Consider the following 24,674-nt stretch of genomic DNA (forward strand, 5'->3'; position numbering starts at 1 on the left):
CTTGATGTGATTGAACTATGGAACTATAAGATATCTGTATTATCTCTCAAAAATCGGTTTTGGTAAAAGGATTTATTAATATGTAGTCATTCTTGTTTCTTAGAATTTTCTTGTTTCTTATATTTTACCATTAAACAACTATAGAACATGTAAAATTAATAGAAAACCAAACCTAACTAAAGTCCCCAACTTGAGAGAAAGTTTCACCATTTTTGTACATGTTTATTTTTACATTGTATAAGTAGTCTCCTACTTAACCACTGAGGAATTATTTGGCCAGGTGAAAATCCAAATTGTTTAGTAAATAGATACACCTACACACACACACACACACACACACACACACACCACACACACACACTCACACACACACTCACACACACACTCACACACACACTCACACACATTCACACACACTCACACACACACACTCACACACACACACACACTCACACACACACACTCACACACACACTCACACAACACTCACACACACACTCACACACACACACACACACACACTCACACACACACACTCCTCCAAAGGAAGGTTCTGTGCACAATTTTGGATTCTATAAATTAGTTTCATGTAGCTGAGTTGGAGGGATAGTGACCAAAGTAGGTACACTGTCATACATGATTATCCATTTTTGTCCAAATGGTGCAAATAGTTGCTTATTCAAAATGTTTATATTTCCTCCTATTGCTAAATAGAATTTTTCTTAATTTGTAATCAAAGATTCTCCCTATCCCTCCCAAAATTTATGTCTTACTTGCCACACATACTTAATGACATCTTGGAATCTAAGTGGCCATAAAAACTACAATGCATCATGACGTATAAACTACCATGAATACAATTCTCACGCTGACAGAAACACTCACTGCCACTGAGTGGGTACGGACTCATTGTGTGCCTACAGGCTCTATTAGTTTTCCAGGCTTCAAGTCTTTATAGGACCCTGATCTTTCTCTCACAGGGCTCCTGGTGGGTTCAGACTGTCGACGTTGTGGTTAGTAGCTCAATTCCTAGTCATCTATTCCACCAAGACTCTGAACAGAAGCACTCATGAAATATAAAAAGAACTCAGGTGGCAAAGGAATGGCCCTGCTTTCATATGGCTTCCGTAGATTCTATCTTTGCAATTATACTATCTGACAACTACATATAAAATGACAAACCTTTGATTCAGACTGTCACACATTGGCTTTTGATTACTTTGAGACTGGAAGATTTGCTCAATAATTTAATTCTGACCTCTGAAATACAAATCTATTTTAATCACTAAATAGTAAGGTTAATAAAAAAGTATTGCTACTAGGATGCTAATTCCTACATATAACTTGTGCCAAACAAATCATATTTTGAAATGTCTGTTATTTGTGGATGGCTTTCTCATTGACAGTTATTTTAGTGTCTTTAGGGTGTCTTCAAATCAAGGCCCAATCAAAGCCATTTCTGATAAAGGGGATCAGATGAATCATTTAAGTTTAAAACAGAGACGTCAACTCAGAAGATTATGTTTTACAAAAATGGAAAAGTATATTGAGGTGAAAAATCCAGGAAAGCATCCCCAGGACTTTGTTTAGTTTTGTTTACTCATAAGAGAACATTTGCTCTTTTTTGAGGGAAGCAAGGCTGTCAACCATATTCTGTTGGAAACCTTCTCCCATCTCCTCCTTGACACTTACTCTTGCCCCTTCAGACTTCTTTTTGGTCCTCATCTAAAATAATATTTTAAAGGAGCTTCACGTGAATCCCTCAGGGATGCCAAAAAAGTATATTTCTATATGGTATAAATTGAAGGGTGCAGATTTTTTTAAGAAAATGGAAGATATTTTTAAAAATAGATGAACATTTTAGTATTTTTTGTTTAATAATAGTGTATATAATGTTGGAACAATCATTAACAAACTACCTTTATACTATGTTCTATACTAAGCCTGTGTAGTATGGGCAGTTTGCTCTCAGATACTAACTGAAAATTTGTTCAAATCTGCCCAATGCTGCTGCTGAAGAAATGTCTGTCTCTTGTTGACAGAAAACAGCGTGCACATGTGGTTTGCAGAAGGCTAAGGATAACAGTCAAAAAACCCAAAATCCATCTTCAGGGTCCACACATGGATTAAGCCTCTGGTGACTTACCTTTGATAATAGTTTAGAGATGTGAATATTCTTAAATAGTTGAGAGATATGAATATGCATAAATGAAAGTTTCATTTATGGAAGCACAAGAAAACATATAACACAATTGCAAGAGGGTGACCCACAATGAAATCACACCTCTGAGATATACCCTAATACGAAGAAACAAAAACAAAATAAAACAGAATGTCATGTTGGTACACCTACCAACAGTTCAACAGTCTTGGTTCAGTTGTCTCGTGCTTCCGCAGGCACTATGTATTTTGCAACTTAACTCCTCAAGTTACAAGTCTATTTTTCAACTACTATTTCTTCCTCTTTGTTTCCAACTTTCAGATTCTATTTACCAACAATTATAATGCATCTCGTTCACATGTTGGATCAATTTGAAACTGATTAAGTTTGTAGAATTCTTCAATTTCTTCATCATTAGCTTTAGCAGTTGACACATAAGATTGAATAATAATTGTATTCATTGATCTTCTTTGTATGAGTATAAATATTATCCTGTCACAGACAGTATTGCACATCAAGATAAGTCTTGAAATGTTCTTTTGTTAATTATAAATGGAACTCCATTCCTCTTTATTTTCCCCAATATAATAAATGATATTGTCTGATTCAAAATATCTAATACCAATCCATTTCAGCTCACTAATGCCTTGAATATCAATTTTATGCATTTCATTTTGTTTTTCACTACTTCCAGCTTTCCTAGATTTATACGTACATTGTATATTCCACATTCTAATTATTAGTGGATGTTTGAAACTGTTTATTCTCACTGTAAGTTATTCTTCATTACCTAATGAGGGTCCCAAGAGCTTTACTCCATCTGTATCATTATGGCTGAGTGTCCTTTGAGAAGGCAGTTTGACTTTCATTTGCATTTAGACTACCTTCCAACCGGAAGGGCTCATTTTCTAGTACTGTATCTTACAATGTTTGCTGCTGTTCATACATTTTTCAGTGGATAATGCCTCAAAGTAGACAGTCTATTCAATATTTCAGCACTATATCTGACGTTGTTTCAATATGATTCATAAGATCTTCAGTACCTAATTCTTCAGACCTGTACAGCCAATACCTTCTTGGAGGTCAATTAATCTGGAAGCTTTTCTGAAACCTGTTCTCCTTGGGTGACCCTGCTATTATTAGAAAACATCATGGCATAGCTTCCATCATTACAGCAACCTGTTAGCCAAGACAAGCTGACAGACAAGTGCCATTAAATAGGCTTCCTTGTGCTTTATTGACGAAATAAAGACATTCAACTGTGTGGTTCACAACAAGCTATGGATGACATTGAGAAGAATGAAAATTGCAAAAACACTTCATTGTGCTCATGCAGAGCCTGTATTTGAACCAAGTAGCAGTTCTTGGAACAGAACAGAGGACGACTCCGTGCTTTAAAATCAAGTCAAGCACATGTCAGTTGTGTGTCTTTTCACCATACTTATTCAATTAGTAGGTAAAATGTGTAATCTGAAAAGATGGGCTATATGGCAAATAATTTAATGAGCTATATGACATCAGGATTGGAAAATGACTCATTAACAACCTGCAATATGCAGAGGAAGGAGACCTGGTGGCATAGAAGTTATGTATTGTACTTCTAACCAAAAGATCAGTAGTTTGAAACCACCATCGACCCCTCAGAGGAAAGATGAAGCTTTCTACTGTGGTAAAGAGTGACAGATTGGAACACCCTCAGGGTTACCGGACACCCTTCTCCTCTGCCCATACATACCCCCTGCACTTTGAGACACCATGGAAAGTCCTTTGTCCAAGCCCAAACCCCCTAATGACAATCTTTTGAAATGTTTACTGGCCAACCTTTCTTTCTGAATTGGGTTTGGCTCCTGACCTCTGTCCCAAACACCTGATCTTTTTCTGTAATCAAGTTTGGCCTCGTTATCAGTTGGACAATGGCTTGCACTGACCAGAAAATGGCACTTTTACAATTTCTGCCAAAAAGCTCACAAGTGGTCAGATGTCCCGTACATACTGGTTTTCTTTTCCTCCACACCTGCCCTCTCTTTGCCCCTCTTGCCAAGCTGTGCAGGTATTTTTGACTCAATTCCTGGCACAGGCATTCCCAAAGGCCAAGGCAACTATGCCTCCAACACCTGTCCCCTCCCTGAGACAAATGCACTTAAAACATCTGTCCCTTCCCTAGAGCTAGACTACAAGATACAATGCTTACTGGCAGATATACAAGCTATGTCACATATGGCAGTAAACTTTGATAAGTTATGAGAAATCACACAATGCCCAGGTGAACATCCCCCTCCTTTTCATACCTGTTTAAAACCTTGACTCAATAACCTACCTGGATCCTACCTCCCAGGCAAGGGCAACTGTGTTAGCTACCTACTTCATAATATAGTCAGCCCCCGATATTCAAAAGAAACTAAAAAAGGCTGAAGATGGCCCTCAGACCCCTATCCATGACCTGGTGAACATGGCATATAAAGAGGTGCAGGGAGAGGATGTGTGAATCCTGGGCTCACCGGAAGACTGATAGCAAGCCCAAGCTTTGGTCACCGCCCCGAAGCCGGCGGGACGGAAGGGTCAGAAGACTCCAGAAAGCAACAACATTAATTGCCTGCCATTGGGATCCTGCTTCAAATACAGCCAGGAGGGCCACTGGGCCAAGTGGTGCCCCCAACCCCGACTGCCCAGCAAGCCCTTCCCCGTATGTATTCGATGGGGCCACTGGAGAAGCAGCTGCCACTCGGCACCTGGCTGCGGAGGGTCAGTCCCTTCAGAGCCTCATCGGCCATTGGCACTGCTGGGTCTGGCAACTGATGACAACTGAGCAGGCCCTGACTCGACGACCCTGGTAACCCTCACTGAGCCCAAGGTAACCATCAAGGTAGCAGGTAAGCCTATCTCCTTCTGGTAGACACGGGAGCTGCCTTCTCCCTCCTCCCCTCCTTCTTGGGCCCAACCTCCCCTTCCCTGGTCTCAGTTATGGGAATAGATGGGAAACCTTTAAAGCCTTTGGTTACTCCCCACTTGTTCCTAGACATAGAAGGATATCCTCTCTCAGACTTCTGTTTGACATGCCTTCGTGTCCATCATCGCTGTTGGGGAGGGACTTGCTCTCCAAACTTAGTGTCAGCCTCAGGTGGGACCATATGCTCCTTTCCCCTTCCTCCTCTATTCTACTTTTATTGGCACTCTCTCCCACCAAGCCACTGCTAACACCTTCGAGAGCCTCACTGGCTAACTCTGTCAATCCAGTGGTGTGGACACCTCTAAACTTGAGATCACAATCCATCATCATTCTGTCCTTATACGCCTTAAAGACCCCACCATTTTTCCATCTTGACCCATTTCCCATATCACTCACATACCGCAGAGGTTTAACGCCCATCATCCAGCAACTTCTTGCATCAATCTCCACACTCCCATCCATTCTCCTTGCAACACTCCAAGTTTGCCAGTGAAAAAACAACTGCACCTGTCGCCTGATCCAGGACCTCCACCTCATTAATAATACTGGTGTTCCCATCCATGCGGTGGTCCCTAATCCTTATACTTTACTGTCCCACATTCCGCCTACCCAACCCATTTCTCTGTCCTTGACTTAAAAGATACCCTTTTCATCATTTCCCTGGATGCTGCATGCCAGCATTTATGGCCAGGACCTTGCTGCTGACTTGGAGTAGTGCCCACTCTTGCCATCCCCCCTTCTGCAACATGTGGATGATCTATTATTGTGCATCCCTTCCTTGGGCCGCTCAGAGGAGCACATGACACAACTCTTAAACTTCCTGGCCTCCAAGTGCTATAGGTTTTCACACTCAAAAGCCCATCTTTCCTGCATCTCTGTCACTTACCTAAGGCTGTGCCTAAGCCCCACTACTGGGGGACTCACAGCTGATTGGTGACACACAATAAAAGAACTCCAAGGCCCAGAGACCACGTATCAGATACTTTCCTTTTTCAGTTTCATAAATTTTTCTAGACATTGAATCCCTAACTTGCTAAACTTCTCTATGAGTCTGCAAAGGCCACACCTACTAGATCCTCAGACTCTCATCAGGTGGTCTGTATGGTCTTTTGCTAGCTGCAAATAGCTCTTTTGTTGTCTCTGTCTCTGCACTTACCCAACCCTGAAAAACCTTTCTTTTTTTTACTGATGAGAAACAGGACATGACAGTTAGTCTTAAATCAGCCACTGGAACCGTGTTATTCTCCAATTGCTTACCTGTCCCAGCAACTGGACATGGCAGTTCGAGGGTGGCAACCACGGATCCCGGCTCTAGCAGTTGCTGCAGCATTAACCAAGGAAGCCCTCAAGCTAACCTTGGGACAGCCACTCTGAACAGTTTCTTAACATAGACTTAAGAATTTTTTGTCACATCACTCCCTGTCTCTGCTCCCTCCAGGCCAGATGCAGGATATCCATCTCCTTTTTATTGACAATCCTAATTTAGGCCTGCGCCAATCTCCCTGCTACAGTGCAAAATTTTAAACAATGAGCACGATCTAGCTAATCCCAGAGGCTGAAAAATCCCTTAATATTTCAGGGATAAATATCTCATCCTGCTTCCTTTGTGTCTTCCTCCAATGCCCTTTCCTGGCCGTGATTCTCTTGCTAACTTTTCCTCTCAGCAAAAAAGTAGTGACTGACAGGCCTTAAAATTTGGTATTCCATTATCCCACACACAAAAAACCCCAAAACAGAACCCAATGTTACTTACCCTCTGTGTTATCAACAAAAGGGAGTCCCAGCTGACTTAGCCTGCAACTCCACCCACAATATCACAGGTCTTATTAGACCCCCTCCAGGGCGTTCTTTTGGTGGTCCTTCAAACACAGAGTTTCTACAGGAAGCACCAACCAGTGATGGGCTCTACCTCAAAGTTTCTCACCTCCCTACAGCGACAGTTCACATCACTGGCACAGGTAAAACCTTCAACACCGCTGAGACTTAGACCTGCTGACAGCAGACAAGAAAGGTACCTGCATGTTTTGGGGGAAGGAAAGTTGGCCTTTATCAATGAATCTAGGGTAGTTAAGCAGAAGGTAAAAGTTTTGGGAACCATGGCTGATGAAATAAAAAATCGCCATTAAGGTAGTGTGGCCAATAACTTCCTGGTTCCCAAATCCTCTTGTCTCGTGGCTCAAGCAATTGGTTGGACCATTAGTAATAATATGCCTTCCATTGCTGTTAGCTCCTTGTCGTTTTAGGTTCCTCCAAAACCATATAAGGGACATTACCAAACTGACCTTTAACCAGCTTCTTTTGCACACTTACAGCCTCTGCCTGCTAACTTGGACCCAGTACACTCCAGCCTGTAACTCCACATCAGCCCCCTATGCCAGCAGGAAGTAATTAGATCAGACCACTGTGCCTCTTTATCACTTAAAGGCTGGAATGTCTGGATAGAGTCAGGTGGACAAATTCAAGGCCCCACATCAAAGCAGAAAACTGGCCAGGCCAACAGAGCCAGGACAGAACAACCCAGCTCAGGGAGTGAAACCTTGTGTTCCAGTACACGGATCACTGCAAGAAGCTAACAAATTGTTCTCAGAATGGCTTGCAACACCTACCACCTCAGACGGTTTCCCCACCCTCAGGCACCTTCACTGGAAAAACCTACACCCTGACCACCGGGTGCGACTTCCTTGGGCTACTTGCTAACCCATGAGACCTCAACCAGGAGCATCCCTCTAATAAAGCTATTTCTACTTCTGCTCTCCCTTTGTCCTATCAGTTATGTTGTCTGCCTCCTTGTGCCTCAGTTTACTTCACACTAACTATACAAATAATTATATAATAATACAATAATATTAAAATTCCAATTCAAAGCATGAAATTTCAGATAGGATAAAATAAGCAACAGTGTTATCTTTCAAAAGCAACAATTTTTAATGAAAGACCAAAATTATGTTAAAACTAAAAGTTTAAAAGTACAATCAAACTTGTGAGAATGGGTATACATTTTTTTTCTGGATCTTGGACGTTTTACAGGGGCAATCTTAATATTTTCCTGTTCCTCTCAATTAAGAATCCTACCTTATAAGAACCCAGAAAGTGTTTCATTTTATTTATTTTTGACTATGACCAGCAACAAATTTAAGCCATTTTGTGTTATTTATTTATTATTTATTAAATCATTTTATTGGGGGTTTGTACAACTCTTATCACAAGCCATACATACATCCATGTGTCCAGCACATTTGTATGAGTTTTAATATATCAAATTAGGTAAATATAGTTTGAGTTGTTTTTTAAACAAAGATATGGGTACAATAAATTTTTAATGAAACCGTTTAAAATTAACTGTTTTATTTTAAAAATAAAATTATTAAAATAAATGTTGAAGTTCATAATTTCATCAAACACTCTTGTTCAAGAAAGCTATAAGACATTTTTGAAAATAAACTCTATGAGTAATTTCTCCCCTTTATTTCAAAGCTATTAATGATTGAAAGCCCAGTAGTACAGTGGTTGATCACTCAGAGGCTAGTGGAAAGCTGGAATATCTATACTAACATTATTCAAAGTAGACTTCAGTGCAAAACATAACTTTCAATATATAAAGTTACACTTAACAATGTCAAAAGGCCAATCCATTAAGAAGACATAACATTCCTAAATGAATATGCATCTAAAGTACAGTTTTAAAATGCATGAAGTTAAAACTGATGGAACTGAAAAGAAAAATTAAAGTCCCCAATAAAATGATTCAATCATCTAAGAACACATAGAAAGGAGATCATTAAGAATGTAGAAAATATTGAATTGTAAACTTTGTGAATTGTATGCCAATAAAGGTGTTCATTTAAAAAAAGCAGGATGTAGAAGAGTTGAACAACACTACCTATCAGCTTTCCTTAACCAACATATATAGGAAGACAACCAACAACAAAAGAATACATCCTTTTAGTAAGAGCATACAAACCATTTATTTTGAAAGACCATATGCCAGGACATAAAACATTCTATTCATGAAAAATATTGTATTTCTTGTGTACAATAGAAGTAAATTAATATCAACAACAGCAAGATATATTGGAGATCTCCAAATATAGAAAAAATTTTACTTCAGTATGCATTAAGGAACATGATACAAGAAAGTTAGAAGTATCTTATCTAATTAATAATGAGAACATGAAAGCACTGCAAATAAAAGGAGAAATCAATCAAACAATAGGAGAAACAATTCAACAGAACCAAACTGTAACATTATAAGAACAGGCAATTGCTGCTCCATTTTATCTCTATATTTGGGATATTTTCTTCAATAATCTATTTTTACAATTACCATGACCTCACTTCTCACTCTCCTATACTAGAATTAAAGAGTAATAACAGATCTTCTGGTTGAATTTTGAACAAATAAATATGTTCTTGAAATTTACCCTATTGTTTTGCATCTCTGCAAAAGGCTGAATGGTATGATCGTTTAGATGTATGCCTCGAAGGCTGATTTATTCTTATTCGAATGTACAAAACTATTATTTTCAATTCCTCTTTCTATATCAAGACTGATATTTTGGTCTATATTTTCTCTTACATAGATACTTTTCTCTCTAGTTGACTCAACTTCAGGAAGGAAGGACAGGGTCTCTTCAGATCCTATAATTCCAATTCCAACAATGAGAAATTCATACCTTTCTTTTGTAAATATAAATTTGCCTTACATGCCTGAAGCAAATGTGATAATATAATTTAAAATACTCAAATAGGAATGATTTTTGCTTCAGAAATATTACTTCTGATAACTCAAAAGAAAAATATTTAGAACATGCAGAATATATAGGATATTAAGTAACAGCTCATTTGTGTAGTCACACATAACTGTTATAGGATTGCTGCAAAATGTGTATCTTAGTACATGGTGTCTGAGGAAGAAGAAGACAGCTGTACCATGAGCAGTATGCTGTTGGTTGGAGAATATTTTCTAATCCAACATTTTCTACATGTACAATTCAGTGACATTGATTGCATTCTTCAACTTTCACAACCATTCTCATATATGAGGTAGGTCGGCAGAATTGACCTAGGGCATCATGGTTATCCTGCGGACCCAGACCAGGTGCTGTAGGATGCTGGGACACAGAATCCGGAATCGCCAGGGCAAATGTTATGTTCCAGAGGCTGCATTTGTGAGACCCCATGTGGGAACTACACTGGGTGTATTGGGCTCTACCCCAGACACACTTGTAACCTGAGGACTTAAGATGGAAAACACATGGTATTATATTTGTATGTATTAAAAGATGAAAAAAATCCTGAAAGTGCAATCCTGTAATGAAGAAAACCATCTAAACTTGCATTTAGAAGTATAAAAACAATCATCGCTGAAAACTTACTAAAAATTAACAAAAAACAATTATGGTAGCCTCTTCCAAAAAATAATTTTCATTTGGGAGTAATAAAATGTAAAGGTAAAAACAGTGAACAGGATAAAAATAGATATTACATGATAGAAAAACAATTATAAAGGTAGCAATTCTAGTTATATAGCTATGATAAAATAAGATGAGCTAAAACTTGTACTTAAATATTTATGGTGGTTCTAAAGTGTGGAGCTGCCTTTTAGGTAGGTCCAGATAATGGGTCTGTCAAACAGGCAAGATATGACAAAATAATGATTTATAAATTATCAAGGGATCATGGGGGAAGGGTGAGCAGGGAGGGAGACAAGGAAGTAAGGACTTGATGCCAGGGGCTTAAGTGGAGAGCAGGTGTTTTGAGAATGATGAGGAAAATGAATGTGCAAATGTGGTTTGCGCAGTTGATGTATGTATGGATTGTGATAGAGTTGTATGAGCCCCTGATAAAATGATTAGAAAATTCAGAGGGAGGGCTGCTGCATATGTGGTCTAGGAGAATGAGAGAGGTGCTTTCTGAAACTGAGGAATGAGCATCATCACTACAGCCAGGAGAATGAGGCTACCCAAAGTAGAGGGAGAGGAATTGCCATCGCAGTGCAAAGGGACCTCCACCCAGAATCCAGAGAGCATGGCAAAACCGAGACTCTGGAGCATTATTACTCCCAGATATACCTGAGGGAAAAGATCATTCTTTTCAAGACCTGAGAGTTTGTAAAATTTGCTCCGTTTGATAGTGGTCTGGTTTTGGTACTCATGACTCCTTTCCTTCAATATCTCTTATCAGAAATGGTATGTCTATACTATGCCTACTCCCATTGTACTTTCCCAAACACAAATCACTGCCCTTGAATCAGTTCTGACTCAGTGACCCAATAGGACTGGGTCAACTGCCCCTGTGGGTTTCTGAGACTGTAACTCCCTGGGAGTAGAAAGTCTCCTTTGTCTCCCATAGAGCTTGGTGGCTTCCACATGCTGGCATTGCAGTTTGCAGCAGACACGTAACTTTATTCCACCAGGGCCCCTACTATTGTTCTTCAGGGGTAGAGAAATTGTATTCTAGGTTTCAAAGATTCGCCATTGGAAAAGAATTTTTTTCCCTCAGAATGAAACAGACTCAAATTCTCCCCTTCTTGATTTAGATTATCCAGCAGATGAGATTTGGATCATAGAGTTGATGCTGGCATGGGTTCCATTTGATTGTTGGTTTGTTTCTCTGCATGTAGGAATGACATGGATTTAGGAAAGCCAGAGGGTAAAATAGTACAGATGGAACTGTGTGCATATATATATACACAATACACATACATATTAAAATCCTAATACTTAAGAAGGGGGTTTCATTATGTTTGTGGAAAAATGGAATCAAAAGATAATGTTCTATTCCACAAACTTTTTGAAGGTCCCTCATATTCCTGGAGATACATTCCTACTTAGAATTATGGTTTTCTTTCTTATGTTAATTTTATCCCATTCAAGCAACATGAGTTCTAAATCTAAATGGATTTCAGGTTGAAAAAGCAGATTAGACATAGACATATGCACAAAGGGTATTACTGTTTTTACCCTTACATTTTATTACTCCCCAACGAAAATAAATTCTTTGGATTAGGCTGCCAGAAATCAGAATTCCTTTTTTTTGTAAATCATTTTATTGGGGGCTCATACAACTTTTTTTTTTGCTTGTTTGTTTTAAATCAATTTATTAAGGGCTCATACAACTCTTATCACAATCCATACATACATCAATTGTGTAAGGCACATTTGTACACTCATTGCCCTCATCATTCTCAAAACATTTGCTCTCCACTTAAGCCCCTGGCATCAGGTCCTCATTTTTGCCCTCCCTCCCTACTTCCCCTCCCTCATGAACCCTTGATAATTTATAAAATATTATTTTGAAATATCTTTCCCTGTCCAATATCTCCCTTCACCCACTTTTCTGTTGTCCATTTCCCCAGGGAGGAGTTCATATGTAGATCCTTGTAGTTGGTTCCCCCTTTCCAACCTACCCTCCCTCTACCCTCCCATCATAGCCACTCTCACCACTGGTCCTGAAGAGATCATCTTCCCTGGCTTCTTCCAATCCCTATCTGTACCAGTGTACATCCTCTGATCTAGCCAGATTTGTAAGGTAGAATTGGGATCATGATATTGGGTGTGGGGGGTGGGGAGAGCATTTAGGAACTCGAGGAAAGTTGTATTTTTCATCATTGCTACATCACACCCTTCAGTATGTGTGGTAGAGGAAATAAGTGGTGGGGAAGCCTACAACATGAAGAGTGTCTCTAAATCAGAAAACTAATAAGGCCTGGCTAGATACAAAAAGCATCAGCACAGCTAAGACTGTGGTTTGGACTGTTAGCCTCTAAATTTTTAATAAAGTAAATTAATAATATTTAAAGCCTAATTGTGATATTTATATTATTGCTGTTATAACTAAAATACCTTCAGTAGAAGATGTCTAAAGAACAATTCATTTCCCCACAGTTTTCAAGGCTAGAAGTCCAAATCAGGTTACCAAATGTATGAGAGAGTACTTCTTTGTTGGCACACCTGTGAGTTCCTTCATGTCACAAAAAGGAGATGTTTTGAGGAGGAAAATCCATGGCCTTTTTAAGAAGGGAATATGCTAAATGGAGCACAATGATGTTCAGGTTTCCAAGTAAATGTGCACAGAACACTCAAACCTTCACTTGTTCAAGGAGAATGAATGCAGTTAATGATGTATGATTTCACATCACTGACATATTTCTGCTTAATTCACACAAATTACAGTAAAATTTAACTGAGAAAAATTTGTGATATATGATCATGAACATAATCTAGAAAATCTAATCACTGCAGTTAAGAGTCTTTATCTTGAGTTGATTATAAACCTTATCAAAACTCTGGTAGTTAGAACTTTAAGCGATGAGCCTCTACCAGTTCTTCCACCAAGGATGTCTTTCACCACTTTGTAGTTGCAGGTAGAAGGTAGTATTGTCATGGCTCATGATCTTCTGCCATGTTGATGCTAGGTGGATATTTATGTAGTAAGCCACCACAATTAACCACAATGCAACCATATTGTATTCTTGGGAGAATTGGGCTCTCATCCCCCCATGACTGCCAGTTAATAAAGACTTACGAACTTCAATTAAAGTTGAGTCTGAGTTAATTGATCTCATTCTGGCACAATATGTAGGTTCAATTGTTCAGTAGACTTCTGACACTAGAACTGGAGGTTCAATTGTTCAGTAGACTTCTGACACTAGAACTGGAAGTGTTACCAGCTGGTGGAATGTTCACCAGTTTCAATAACAAGCCCTAGCAGGTTCTCAAGGGGATGGTGGTCTTGGGGCAAGGAAAGGTGAAATTTTACTTTGGACTTGCCCCACCTTATTGGTATAAGCATCTCATTAAATCTCAGGGCTGCTGGCTGAAGTTGGAGGCCCTCTGCTGGATAGCACTGAAACTCCTCTGATGGGGGAATTTGAGCACGTCTGGCTCTGCTAGGCAGGATGTGGAAGAGAGCTTCCTGCTGGCCTTGTCAACATCAAAGGTAGTGATGTTTACTGAAATGAACTCATGCTTTGAACTCCACCATGATTTCAATTTACACTAATTTGATATAGCAATATTCAAATATACACTATATTTGGTGCAAAAGGAAAGCAATATATTTTCAAAACAATTGCAAATTTTTAAATAAAGTTTTTTTTTTCCTATTTAAGGAGACCAACCAGCAGGTTACCTTTCAAAATAGAACGTTGCAATGTCTGATACTTGTTTAGAAAGAGAAAATATATTTGATCACCCATAATGCACACTAGTTGAGAGGCAAAGATGAAAAGACATGTTATCAGGAGAGACCAATCCCTGGGCAAGAACATCCCTTGTGATAAAGTGGATGGGTTGTGAAAAGTGGTAAGCACTCTACAAGACGGTTGGCCCAGTGCCTGCAACAATAAGCTCCAACTCATGAACAAGAGTGAGAATCCGGCAGTGCTTTGTTCTGTTAATATGCAGCATTGGAGCCTACTTAGTGTCACCTAACAAACAGGCATCGATTTGTGAAAGGGCCAGGCAAATATATTTCAATGACATTTACGCTGAGATTTGAAAGAGTATGCTCAAAAACCAACTCACTGCCATTGAGTTGATGCCCTAAAATGTTGAATAAGGGTTATGATAGTAGGAAAGGGGAGGCTCGATGAGCCATTTATCTCTCTGCCCTTCAATTAACACAACATGTGTTCATTGGTCATGTTAGCACAATAAACCTACCTATCACAATACACCCCTTGCCAACCTGGCACCTGTACACAATTCTTTAGTCATATATAATTTCCAGTCATTAATGAAATTTCACTTACACTTAACATCAAATATCTATCATACATACAAATGAAAACACACTGGGTCCAATTGTATCTGATACATCATACATGAGCAAAGGAAAGATATTCATTAAACACATATCAAGAAAGTAAACTGACAATCACAAACCTTGTTTTTTCAATTGAACACATGGTCATAATTGATAGGTAGAACTACCTTCTTATACTACCCATTCTGTATTACCTTTGCCCTTGGCAAGTACCTCAGCTGGCTGTGGGTTCTTAGACACACTGTCAAGATTGGCTTGCTGTAACTTACCATTTACTTTAATCACAGAGCATGGTAGTACTAAGAATTGGTCTATGGGATCTCCTGGATTCCAGACATATTCTTCTTTCCCTCCAATATATAACATCAGTCCAATTTCTCCTTGGTAATCAGGATCAAGCACACCACTCAGTACAGTGACACCCTTCCTGACCTGTTGATCCAAAGGCATGATAAGCCCAAAGTGGTCAGGGGACATTCTCAGCTGCCAATTCAGTGGAATCTGTGCTATGTTTTGAGGTGGGAGGGTTCCTTCCTTAGGGACCAAGACCTCCAGGCCTGAAGTGCATAGGATTGCTGAGACAGGAACAAAACTGCTGCATGTGCACAGAACTGCTCCTATGAATTTCCAAGTCACTCTTTTGGGAAGTAGAATGCCCCATCTTTCTCCAGAAGAATGACTGGTGGTTTCCAGCTGCTGATTACAGCCCATTGAATAACCACAGTGCCTTCAGGGCTCCTGAAAGAAAAAAAGGATGTATGTAAAGGACTATGTGAAGAATGGGGTGGAGTGTGTGTGTGTGTTTGTTCCAAACAAAAACTTCTGGAAGCAGTATAACAGAGACCCAGTGGCATAGTGGCTACAAAATGGGCTGCTAAAGACAAGGTCAGCAGTTTGGAAATGTTAGGTCATATGAAGATGGGAAGGGGGAAGAGGCTCATAATGCAAGGCACCTGGCAATAATCTTAGCACAAATGAGAGATGGAGACATGTTTCCCTACAGCAATACCTCTCTAGCACAAAGGAGGGTGAAGGGCAGAATATGAAACACATTCCTGATCAATTAAAGAGACCTGGGGATTTTGAAGATAATGAAATAGTTGAGGAAGAAAGACAAGATATTCACCCAAACCCCACAATGACTGAAGACACCTCAGCTTTGGGTCTGAAACAAGAGCATAGCATGAAGTCTAGCCTGCTGAGGTCCTGGTTATGACATGGAATGTTATGATGCACATATCTGAAGAGTAGGTACCCTACAAATGACCAGTCAATGGCACCAAGTTGGTCTATGGTGAGAAGTCCACCATTAGCTGTACATAAGTTCCCAGTTTATGTTTTGCCAGCCCCTTTAAAAGAACTATGGGCCATTTGGATTTCTTTTCAAGAAGATTCATCCTCCAATAAAGTAAAGCTATCGTTTAAAGACTTTTCTTTCCAGCTTTTGTCTGAATTTTGTCCCTCCCCTGAAACCTTTCTTGCTAGTAGGTAAAGAGCTGGAGAATGGATAGACTTGAAATTCTGAGGCAAAAAAAGCACCGGAAGTCAGATCTACATCCTCCTCGCCATCAATTTCAGAGCCCTTATTATTCCCCTGTACCCATCATTCTTGGCTCACTGTCATCATACCCTCCTTTATGGATGAAAGAATGGGGGATAGTTGGGGAGGGAAGGGATAAAGGAAAGCTGAGATCAAGGTGTTCAAGAAGAAAGGAAATGCTTTGTAGCTGATGTGGTAGCAGTTGTGCAATACTGCCTGATGTGACTGAGCTACGGAATGTTATGATGTCTGTAAGACTCCCAATGAAATAATTAAAGCAAACAAACAAAACAACACCAATGACTCCATAGAAGAAGAGCAACAACAACAGAAACCTTCCTGCCATCCTCAATGCTGATTCATAGTGACACACTATAGGCATCTGAGACTGTAACTGTTTAAGGGAGTAGAGAGCCTAGTCTTCCTCATAGCATGTTTCAGACTGCCGACCATGAGGATTGCAGCCCAATGTGTAACCACTGCACCACCAGGGCTCTTCCGTGGGAGAAAGATCTGGCTTTGTTTCCTGCGAAGATGACAGTCTCAGAAGCCCCCAGGGGCAATTCTACCTGGCTTAAAGGGTTGCCTGTTGGGAATCAGATTCGACTGCATGGCAGTGAGTGAGGACAGCTGTACAAAATGAGCGCAGGTGTCCAAAGAAAGACAAAAGCAGTCCTTATGCCGGATGACGAGCAAGAGCGATGCGAACAGTGGGAGCAGTGCTGTGAGGAAGAGTGCGAAGGTTTTCTTTAAGAACAAGCGCTGTGAACCGTACTTTTGCTCTTCTAACTTTATACTATTGATTTCTGGTATAAGTTATATTATGAGAATTAAGATTCAAAATTTTTGTCTGGGTCGTTTTATTAGGTTTTAAGCAGGATGAAGACAAAATAAAGACAGGTTATCCCAGATTAGGGAACCTGTCATTTAAAGCACGTGGATTTAGGCAGATTTTTGGCCATAAGACAAATTATACATGATCGAAAACAAAAAAAAATTGACAAAACCATCATCTATGGCAGGTCTGTTAAACACTTTTCAGGCATGACAGTGATGCCAACCCCCCAATTTACCCTGCATAACATGCCACTGTTTTCTGTAAATAATTAAGCAAGTATAAAGGTGAAATCAACAATTCTCAATTATTTTCAAACATACTTTTCCTGAGGGTAAAATGATATAGCCCTACTTTCCTGAATTTGTTATGAGCACCTTACTGGTTTAATGACTAGAAATAACTCACATGGATTCTGAATTTAAATTGAGCCTCAAAATCAATTTAGAGTACATATTGTCTACTATCATCTTCAGCAAACAAGTGCTTTAGAATTTAAACTCTAATACAAAGAAAACTTTTTTGCTTTTGTATTTGCTTTAATATGTGTAGTAGGCGAGAAAGTAAAAATATTGCTGCAAACTCACAGAATCCTTTATTAAATAAAAATATAAAAAATATGAAGCAATAGTTTCAATACATATCCTCCGTGTAGCTTTATGTATCTCTGAGGGCAGTGCTTCCATCTCGCTAACCCTCCTAGAATAATTCTTCATCTTCAATTAACACCACAGCAAAACAGCAGTTTGGGCATCTTCTAGGACCATAAATTGTGTTTTCTTTAAATGTTACTTGATGTGGAGGAACAAAAACAAAATTTGAGGTGCAAGATCAGGGATGAAGGGTGAATGGGATAAACTTTCCAGATGAAATGCTCACAAGTTAGCTCTAATTCCCATTGGAGATGGGGGAAGTGCATTGTTACCATGGAAAATCCCCTTTATGAAACTTTTATGATAATGTTTCAATCCATGTTTTAGTGTTTGTCCTGCTTTTCCTTTAAAAAAAAGAAGCCAAAGCTACTGCCTGTGAGTCAATTCTGACACATAGCTACTGTAAATGAGCCGCTGGTGGGTTTGAACTGCAGACCTTGTGATATGCGCTCAACGATTACACCTCAGAGCCACCAATGCTCATTTGGTCTCCAATCCCATCTTTACTACAAACTTCCTTTCAAAATGTCTCCCGTTCACTCACATATTAATCTCCCACTTAGGTAATCCCAAAACCAAACCAAACTCACTGCTATCCAATTAATGCCAACTCACCTAGACCCTATGCGACCGTGAGCAACCCCGGTGGGTTTCTGAGACTGTGGCTCACTACAAGAATAGAAGCCCTGTTTTTCACTTGCTGGTTCCCAACTGCTGACCTTGTGGTTAGCAGCCTAATTGGTAACCACTACACCACAGGCCACCTAGATCTGTTTCTTTTGCGGTTTATATTTTTAAAGTTTGTAAAGTGTTTTGGTAGTTTATTTATTTCTTGAGAGTGGTGCTGATAAATTCATGGATGAATGCTGTGTATCAGGTGTGTGTCACACCTATACGGATGATTTGTTTCTTTTATTAGTAACCCAAGTTTGAAGGTGAAATCTACTTTGTTTTCTTGGAATTTTTATTAATAAGAGATGTCACTTTACCGTTTTGTCTTGCAAGATGTACACATAATTAGCTGCTTAAAATATTTTAGTTGTAAAAGTTTCAGTGTTTATAGACAGTCAGTGTAAGTGTAATAATGTTTCCATAGTTATAAAATAATTTGGAAATATAATAATCACGAACTGTTTCTCAATTTCTATGTAATTAAGCATTAGTCCTTCCTCCAAAATAATTGTATAAAATTTGATGAAAAATAATTTCTAAAATACTAACCAAAAGACATGAAATTACATGTTGAAATTTTATTAGTATGTTTTAGAAAATTAACTTAAATTTTTTTCTTTTAATGTTTCTGAAAGCTTAGTAACAATCTATATACTTGCATTATAAAGCATGAAAAATAGCTTGCCAACTTTCTTAGGACCTATAATCATTAAATCATATTATCCTGATAACTTGTATCTCCAATTTTAGCATATTTCTATTTCTTGGAAAGAAATGCAAGTCTTTTGATTGAGTCATTCAAAGCTTGTTTCACTTGTTGGTTTCTCAGGGTATAAATAAAGGGATTTAGCATTGGGGCAATGGAAGTAGTGAGTATCGACACACCTTTATTAATGTCTACTTCTTCTTTTGCAGAAGGTTTAATGTAAATGAAGATACAACTCCCGTAAGAAATAGATAGAACAATCATGTGGGAAGAACATGTGGAAAAAGCCTTCTTCCTTTGCTGGGCAGAGGGGAATTTTAGAATTGTCCTAATGATGTATATGTAAGACAGAACTACACACAAAAGGGTCATAATGAAGGTCAGCACAGCACAGGCTATAACCATCTGCTCAATGAACCATGTGTCTGAGCAAGAGATCTTGAAGATAGGTGATGCATCACAGATAAAATGATCAATGACATTGGAGTCACAGAATTCCAGATTTAAACCTAGGCTAAGTGGAGGGGTGATGATTAACAACCCACCAGCCCAACAGAAGAGAACAAACCTTCTACAGACTCGGCTGTTCATGATGGTCACATAATGCAGGGGTTTGCAGATGGCCACATAGCGATCATAGGACATGGTGGCCAGCAGAAAAAATTCTGTTGCTCCAAAAAGAATGACAAAAAATAGTTGACTAGCACAAGCATTGTAAGTGATCCTATTATCTCCAGTAGATATGCTGTAAAGGAATCTAGGAACACAGACTGTAGTAAAAGAAATCTCTAAGACTGAGAAATTTTGGAGGAAAAAGTACATGGCAGATTTAAGTTGAGAACTCACTATGGTGAGAGTGATGATTGTGAGATTTCCAGTGACACTCAACATATAAGTAACAAGCAGAAAGATAAATATCAGAACTTTCAGTTGTGGGTCATCTGTCAATCCCAGCAGGATGAAAGTAGTTACTCTGGTATGGTTTCTCATGACTGACTTCTGATTTCAGCCCACTCTGCCTGTGTGATTGAGATTGAAAATGGGGAAAAAAGATACCAAATTATGTAAGTAATAAAAATTAATTAGAAGTTCCAATTAATATAATTAGCATACAATTTTCTTCTGGATTTTATCAATGTATTTTGTGCATATATGACTGATCTAGGGAAACTTTTCCCCAAATATGCTTTAATTCTATTCTTTTCTTTATACTTCCAACTATTTCTAACTTTTTAAATTTATCTTATCAGTTAATTTGACATTGGGAATATACTCAACCAGTTTATTTTAATCATAGGATGAAAGGATACTACTGACTGTAATGAATTCAGAGTCAGTCTGAAATCCCTTTGCTTCAAATCTTTTTTTCTGTGCTTACAAGTTCAAATGTCCAGTGTCATGTCTTTACTTGAAGTGCTAGTCTTTATTCCTTTATTTAAAATGATTACATAAGCCAATAGTTATAGAAGATTACAAAATACTATGTATCTATTTGAGCAAACATAGGACTACTATATCTAAAAATCCTTTTAGTAAAAGAAAGGGATTCTCATAAGCACCTCATTTATATTCCTATTCACTGACATGCATGATTTCATGTTTGTTTATTCAATATGGCACTTTTGTTTTTTTTAAATACATCACTAGGTTTTCCAAATGTCAAAAGTGTAGGAGACTCTGTCCTGATTTAATAACCCTGATTCTGGAGCCATTATATCTCCAGGAGAGTTTTAAATACATTAAAGTTTGAAAATTACAGTGCTATTAATAGAATACATACCATGAGAATTCAACTATCCAATTTTATGATTAAATAAAGACGAAGTCCTGGAAACACCTTATTGTTTATTATTGTTGTTTTATCAGGTGCCTTCTAGACATCACTCAGCTCCTGGAGAGAGGCCTGATATGCAACAGATCTTTTTCCTTCTCTTGCCTCGTCTTCATCTCTTTCTCTCCATTCCTTTCCCCTAGTTCTTCCCCATGATCTGTTGCAGATCAGTCCGTTGAGACTCAGTGAGTTTTCAGTGGTTGATCGTGAAATCACAAGGGCTTCCTTCCTTGTCTTACTTTGAAAATGCCCCTAAAATTTTTTTCTGCATCCTAATAACAGGTAGTCCTTCATTGACAGAGGTGTCTTGCCTATCTTTGAGATGAATTGGCTGGGAATCAAACCTGCCTCCTCCCACAGGTGGGAGGCAAGTATTGTACAACTGAAATTCTAAATACTTAGCACTATCAAGATTTTCTGAAAATGAAAAGTTGTCATTGAGTTTCCTCTGATTTGTGTGTCACTGTAGTATTTTGACACAAGGGGTTCTCATTGGCCTGTTTGTCTCTAGTGGAACACCTGCACTTTCTTCTGAAGTGTGTCACGTTGAACTCAAACCCCAATCTTAAAATTAGCAGCTGGAACAATTAACCCTTTCATCTTTCTGTGTTAAGGTCAAAAGCAAGTTTAAATAACAAACACATTCTCCAACTATTTACCACTTCTTATTTATAATATTTTTTCTCTAAAACACACACTTTGATGTCTCCCACATTCTAATCTGGTTGAATATCATCACTTTATAAAACTAGCTTTGAAAAGGTCATCTGGAATGGCCTTCTTACGAAACACAATGCATTGCCTTTTTGTTAGAGTAAATTACATAGAAACTGAAAGCTAAATCAACTGAGATCGAGTTGCTTCAGACTTATTGTGATGCTATGAAAAGTTTCCAAAGCTGTTAGTCTTTTCAGGAAAAACAGCCTCATGTTACTCCCATGGAGTGACTGCTGGGTTTGAACTACCAATCTTTCAGTTACCTGTCCAGCGCGTATTAAACAGTCCCACTACATAAAGGCACCCTTTTTTAGATGTCAAAAAACAGATCAGATGAGAATTTGATATTTTTCTGGATTGTTATCATCAGTATGTCTACTCTGCTTTCTTATAATATGTATTATTTATTTTAACTATAAACATGTTTATCTGATTAAAATTATATTCTTTGTAGGTCTAGTATTATCTTTCCCATTTTAAAAACTTGTATGCAAAGATATGTGTGTGTGTGTGTGTGTATAAATGAGTACTGTTTAATTTAAGTTTTTATTAAAGAAGCATAAATGAGACTGCCATCAGGATGAAGAAATAAAATGTGGAATGCCCTGAAAAGAAACATCTTCTATGGCTTTTTCCGACTACTATGTCCTATGCTCTGGCTCTTGGGAGACCCTTCTGTCATAGCTGGGTAAATGTTGGGCTGATTACCATTAGATCAGCAATGAACCAACAAGGCACTTTGTAGGAGAAGATGGTGCCGTCTGCTTTTGGAAAGATGTACAGCTTTGGAAACCCTAAGGAGCAGTTCTACTCTATGCTATCGGGTTCCTATAAGTTGGAATAACTGGAAGGTAGGGGGTATCTTCTGATGCATGGGACTAGCAACAATTGTAATTTTGTGTTAATAATTTCTTGATTTTCTTATTGATTTTTAATTTTATCTATTTCTTTCAGACATTTATTTATTTTTCCATAAATTTTAAATTGCATTATTTTGTCTTGCTTCCTTTCTGTAGCATTCTTTTTGTAAATCAACCATTTTTATTTGTGAAAAATGTTTCTATCCCCAATTATTTAGTATTATATCATGTGCATATACCATGCTATCATATCTATTCCACCTGTCTTGGAAACAGTACTGCGAGAATGCTTCTTAGAAACAAGAAGGTGAGATGTTGTCTCATGTACATTGGACATGCTATCAGAAGAAACTCATCCCTGAAGAAGGACATCAGGCTTTCTAATGTAAATGGTGAATGAAAAGAGGCCGACCCTCTATGAGGTGGAATAACATCGTGGCCACAGCAATGGACTCAAACAGTAGAACATTTGTGAGAACTGGACAGTGTTTCATTCTATTGACACCCAGTCATTGTGATAAGGAACTGACTCAGCAGTAGCTCACATGTGCTATTAGTATATTATCTATTTATTTAAATATATTGTTATGAGTAACATTGATGAGGATCTGCTTGACCTTAACTTGATTTACAATGCTACCCTGAGCATTTAATGCAACTTTTTATTTTCCACTCCTGTGATGGAATTTATTCCACTACTCCTCTTCATATTATTGACACACTTTAAAGATTTATATCATTCCATTAGCAATATCCCAGACTTATTATCAAATGTTCAACAATTTTTGCTGTCAATTGTATGAATTACATATTTAATCTACCAATCTAGAAAACACATTCACCCTCTCCTTTAATGCATTATACAAAGAGGTGAAGCTTTATCAAATAACTTTAACTGAGTGGAAGGTATTTCATGTATCTACCTAGCAAAGATTTCATTGTTTCATTTACAGGGAAATAGGGTAAGAATCCCTACTAACATAATGAGTAAACACTGGACTTCTAACCAAAAGGTTGTCCTTTTTAACCCAAACATTAGGTCTCCAAGAGAAAGCCTGGGGAAGCAAGAACCCCCTGTGGGGCAGTTCTACTCTGTCACATGGGCTCCATGATTTGGCACATACTCTGAGGTACCCAATAATAGAGTAAGAAACTAAGGTCAAGGGCAGATAGGCATTATAATGAGCAAAGTGTGAGTGAATTTTCAGGTGTGAATGATATTTTAGCATATCAAATATACTTGAGTGTCAGCCAACCCGAATATCAGCCGAGGTACCAAATTTTACCACATAGACTGCATTAAAAATGTACTGAAAAACATAGCTGATGCATGAGTATATGCAATAAATTCCTTCTGGATATAGATTAAAACACTTAAATAACACCATCTTTTTTAATATAAAAAGCAGGCAATGGGCTGATTTCAGTATACTCATTTCATTGCTTTTCAAACTACCTGTTGTAAGTAGTTGAGTGGATTTTTTAAAGATATAAAATTCAACTACTTGAAACATTAATTTGATAAAATACATTCCCTCCAACCTCAAAGAAAGTATTACATATATTTTTTAAATTGGGCATAATTGACCGGGATTAACATACTTACTCTTCTGAGGGTCATAACCCAGATAGTCATTTTACTGCACAGTTCTTGTGGTGGTCAAACCTGATCAGGGTTGTCTGAATGGAGAAGTAGTACAGCACCAATCACTAATTATTTTTGAACAACTCTAACACGCTGATAAAGATTTCTTGGACATTTCTATCCAGAAACTACCTGATTCATATTTCATGACATTTTCATCTCATATTCAACCTAACAAATATTTTATTATACTTCCTTTAAGTAGGAAAGCCTCTATGAAAAGCATCACGTCCTTCTTACTATTACAAAGTCCTGATTAGCAGATAACGCTGAACCAAAAAGATAGTCACGCAGTCCAAGCTTTTCTTTTCAATTTTTTCCATCTTTTTGTTTTAAATG

At 38.2% G+C, this 24,674-nt stretch overlaps 1 protein-coding gene across 1 annotated transcript; it reads right to left on the reverse strand.

The window, feature by feature from the left end:
- Positions 1-19,333: 19,333 nt before the first annotated feature.
- LOC142450922 (olfactory receptor 6C2-like) lies at positions 19,334-20,311 on the reverse strand. Its single transcript, XM_075552857.1, has one exon. It carries the CDS (start codon positions 20,270-20,272, stop codon positions 19,334-19,336), a length of 939 nt encoding a protein of 312 aa, XP_075408972.1. The 5' UTR covers positions 20,273-20,311.
- Between the last annotated feature and the right edge of the window lie 4,363 nt (positions 20,312-24,674).

Source organism: Tenrec ecaudatus, chromosome 6 (assembly GCF_050624435.1).
Source record: "Tenrec ecaudatus isolate mTenEca1 chromosome 6, mTenEca1.hap1, whole genome shotgun sequence".
Lineage (NCBI taxonomy): Eukaryota > Metazoa > Chordata > Mammalia > Afrosoricida > Tenrecidae > Tenrec > Tenrec ecaudatus.

Bases quoted from the DNA above. Each gene is read 5' to 3' on its own strand.
- LOC142450922 (XM_075552857.1), bottom strand. From the start codon at position 20,272: ATGAGAAACCATACCAGAGTAACTACTTTCATCCTGCTGGGATTGACA.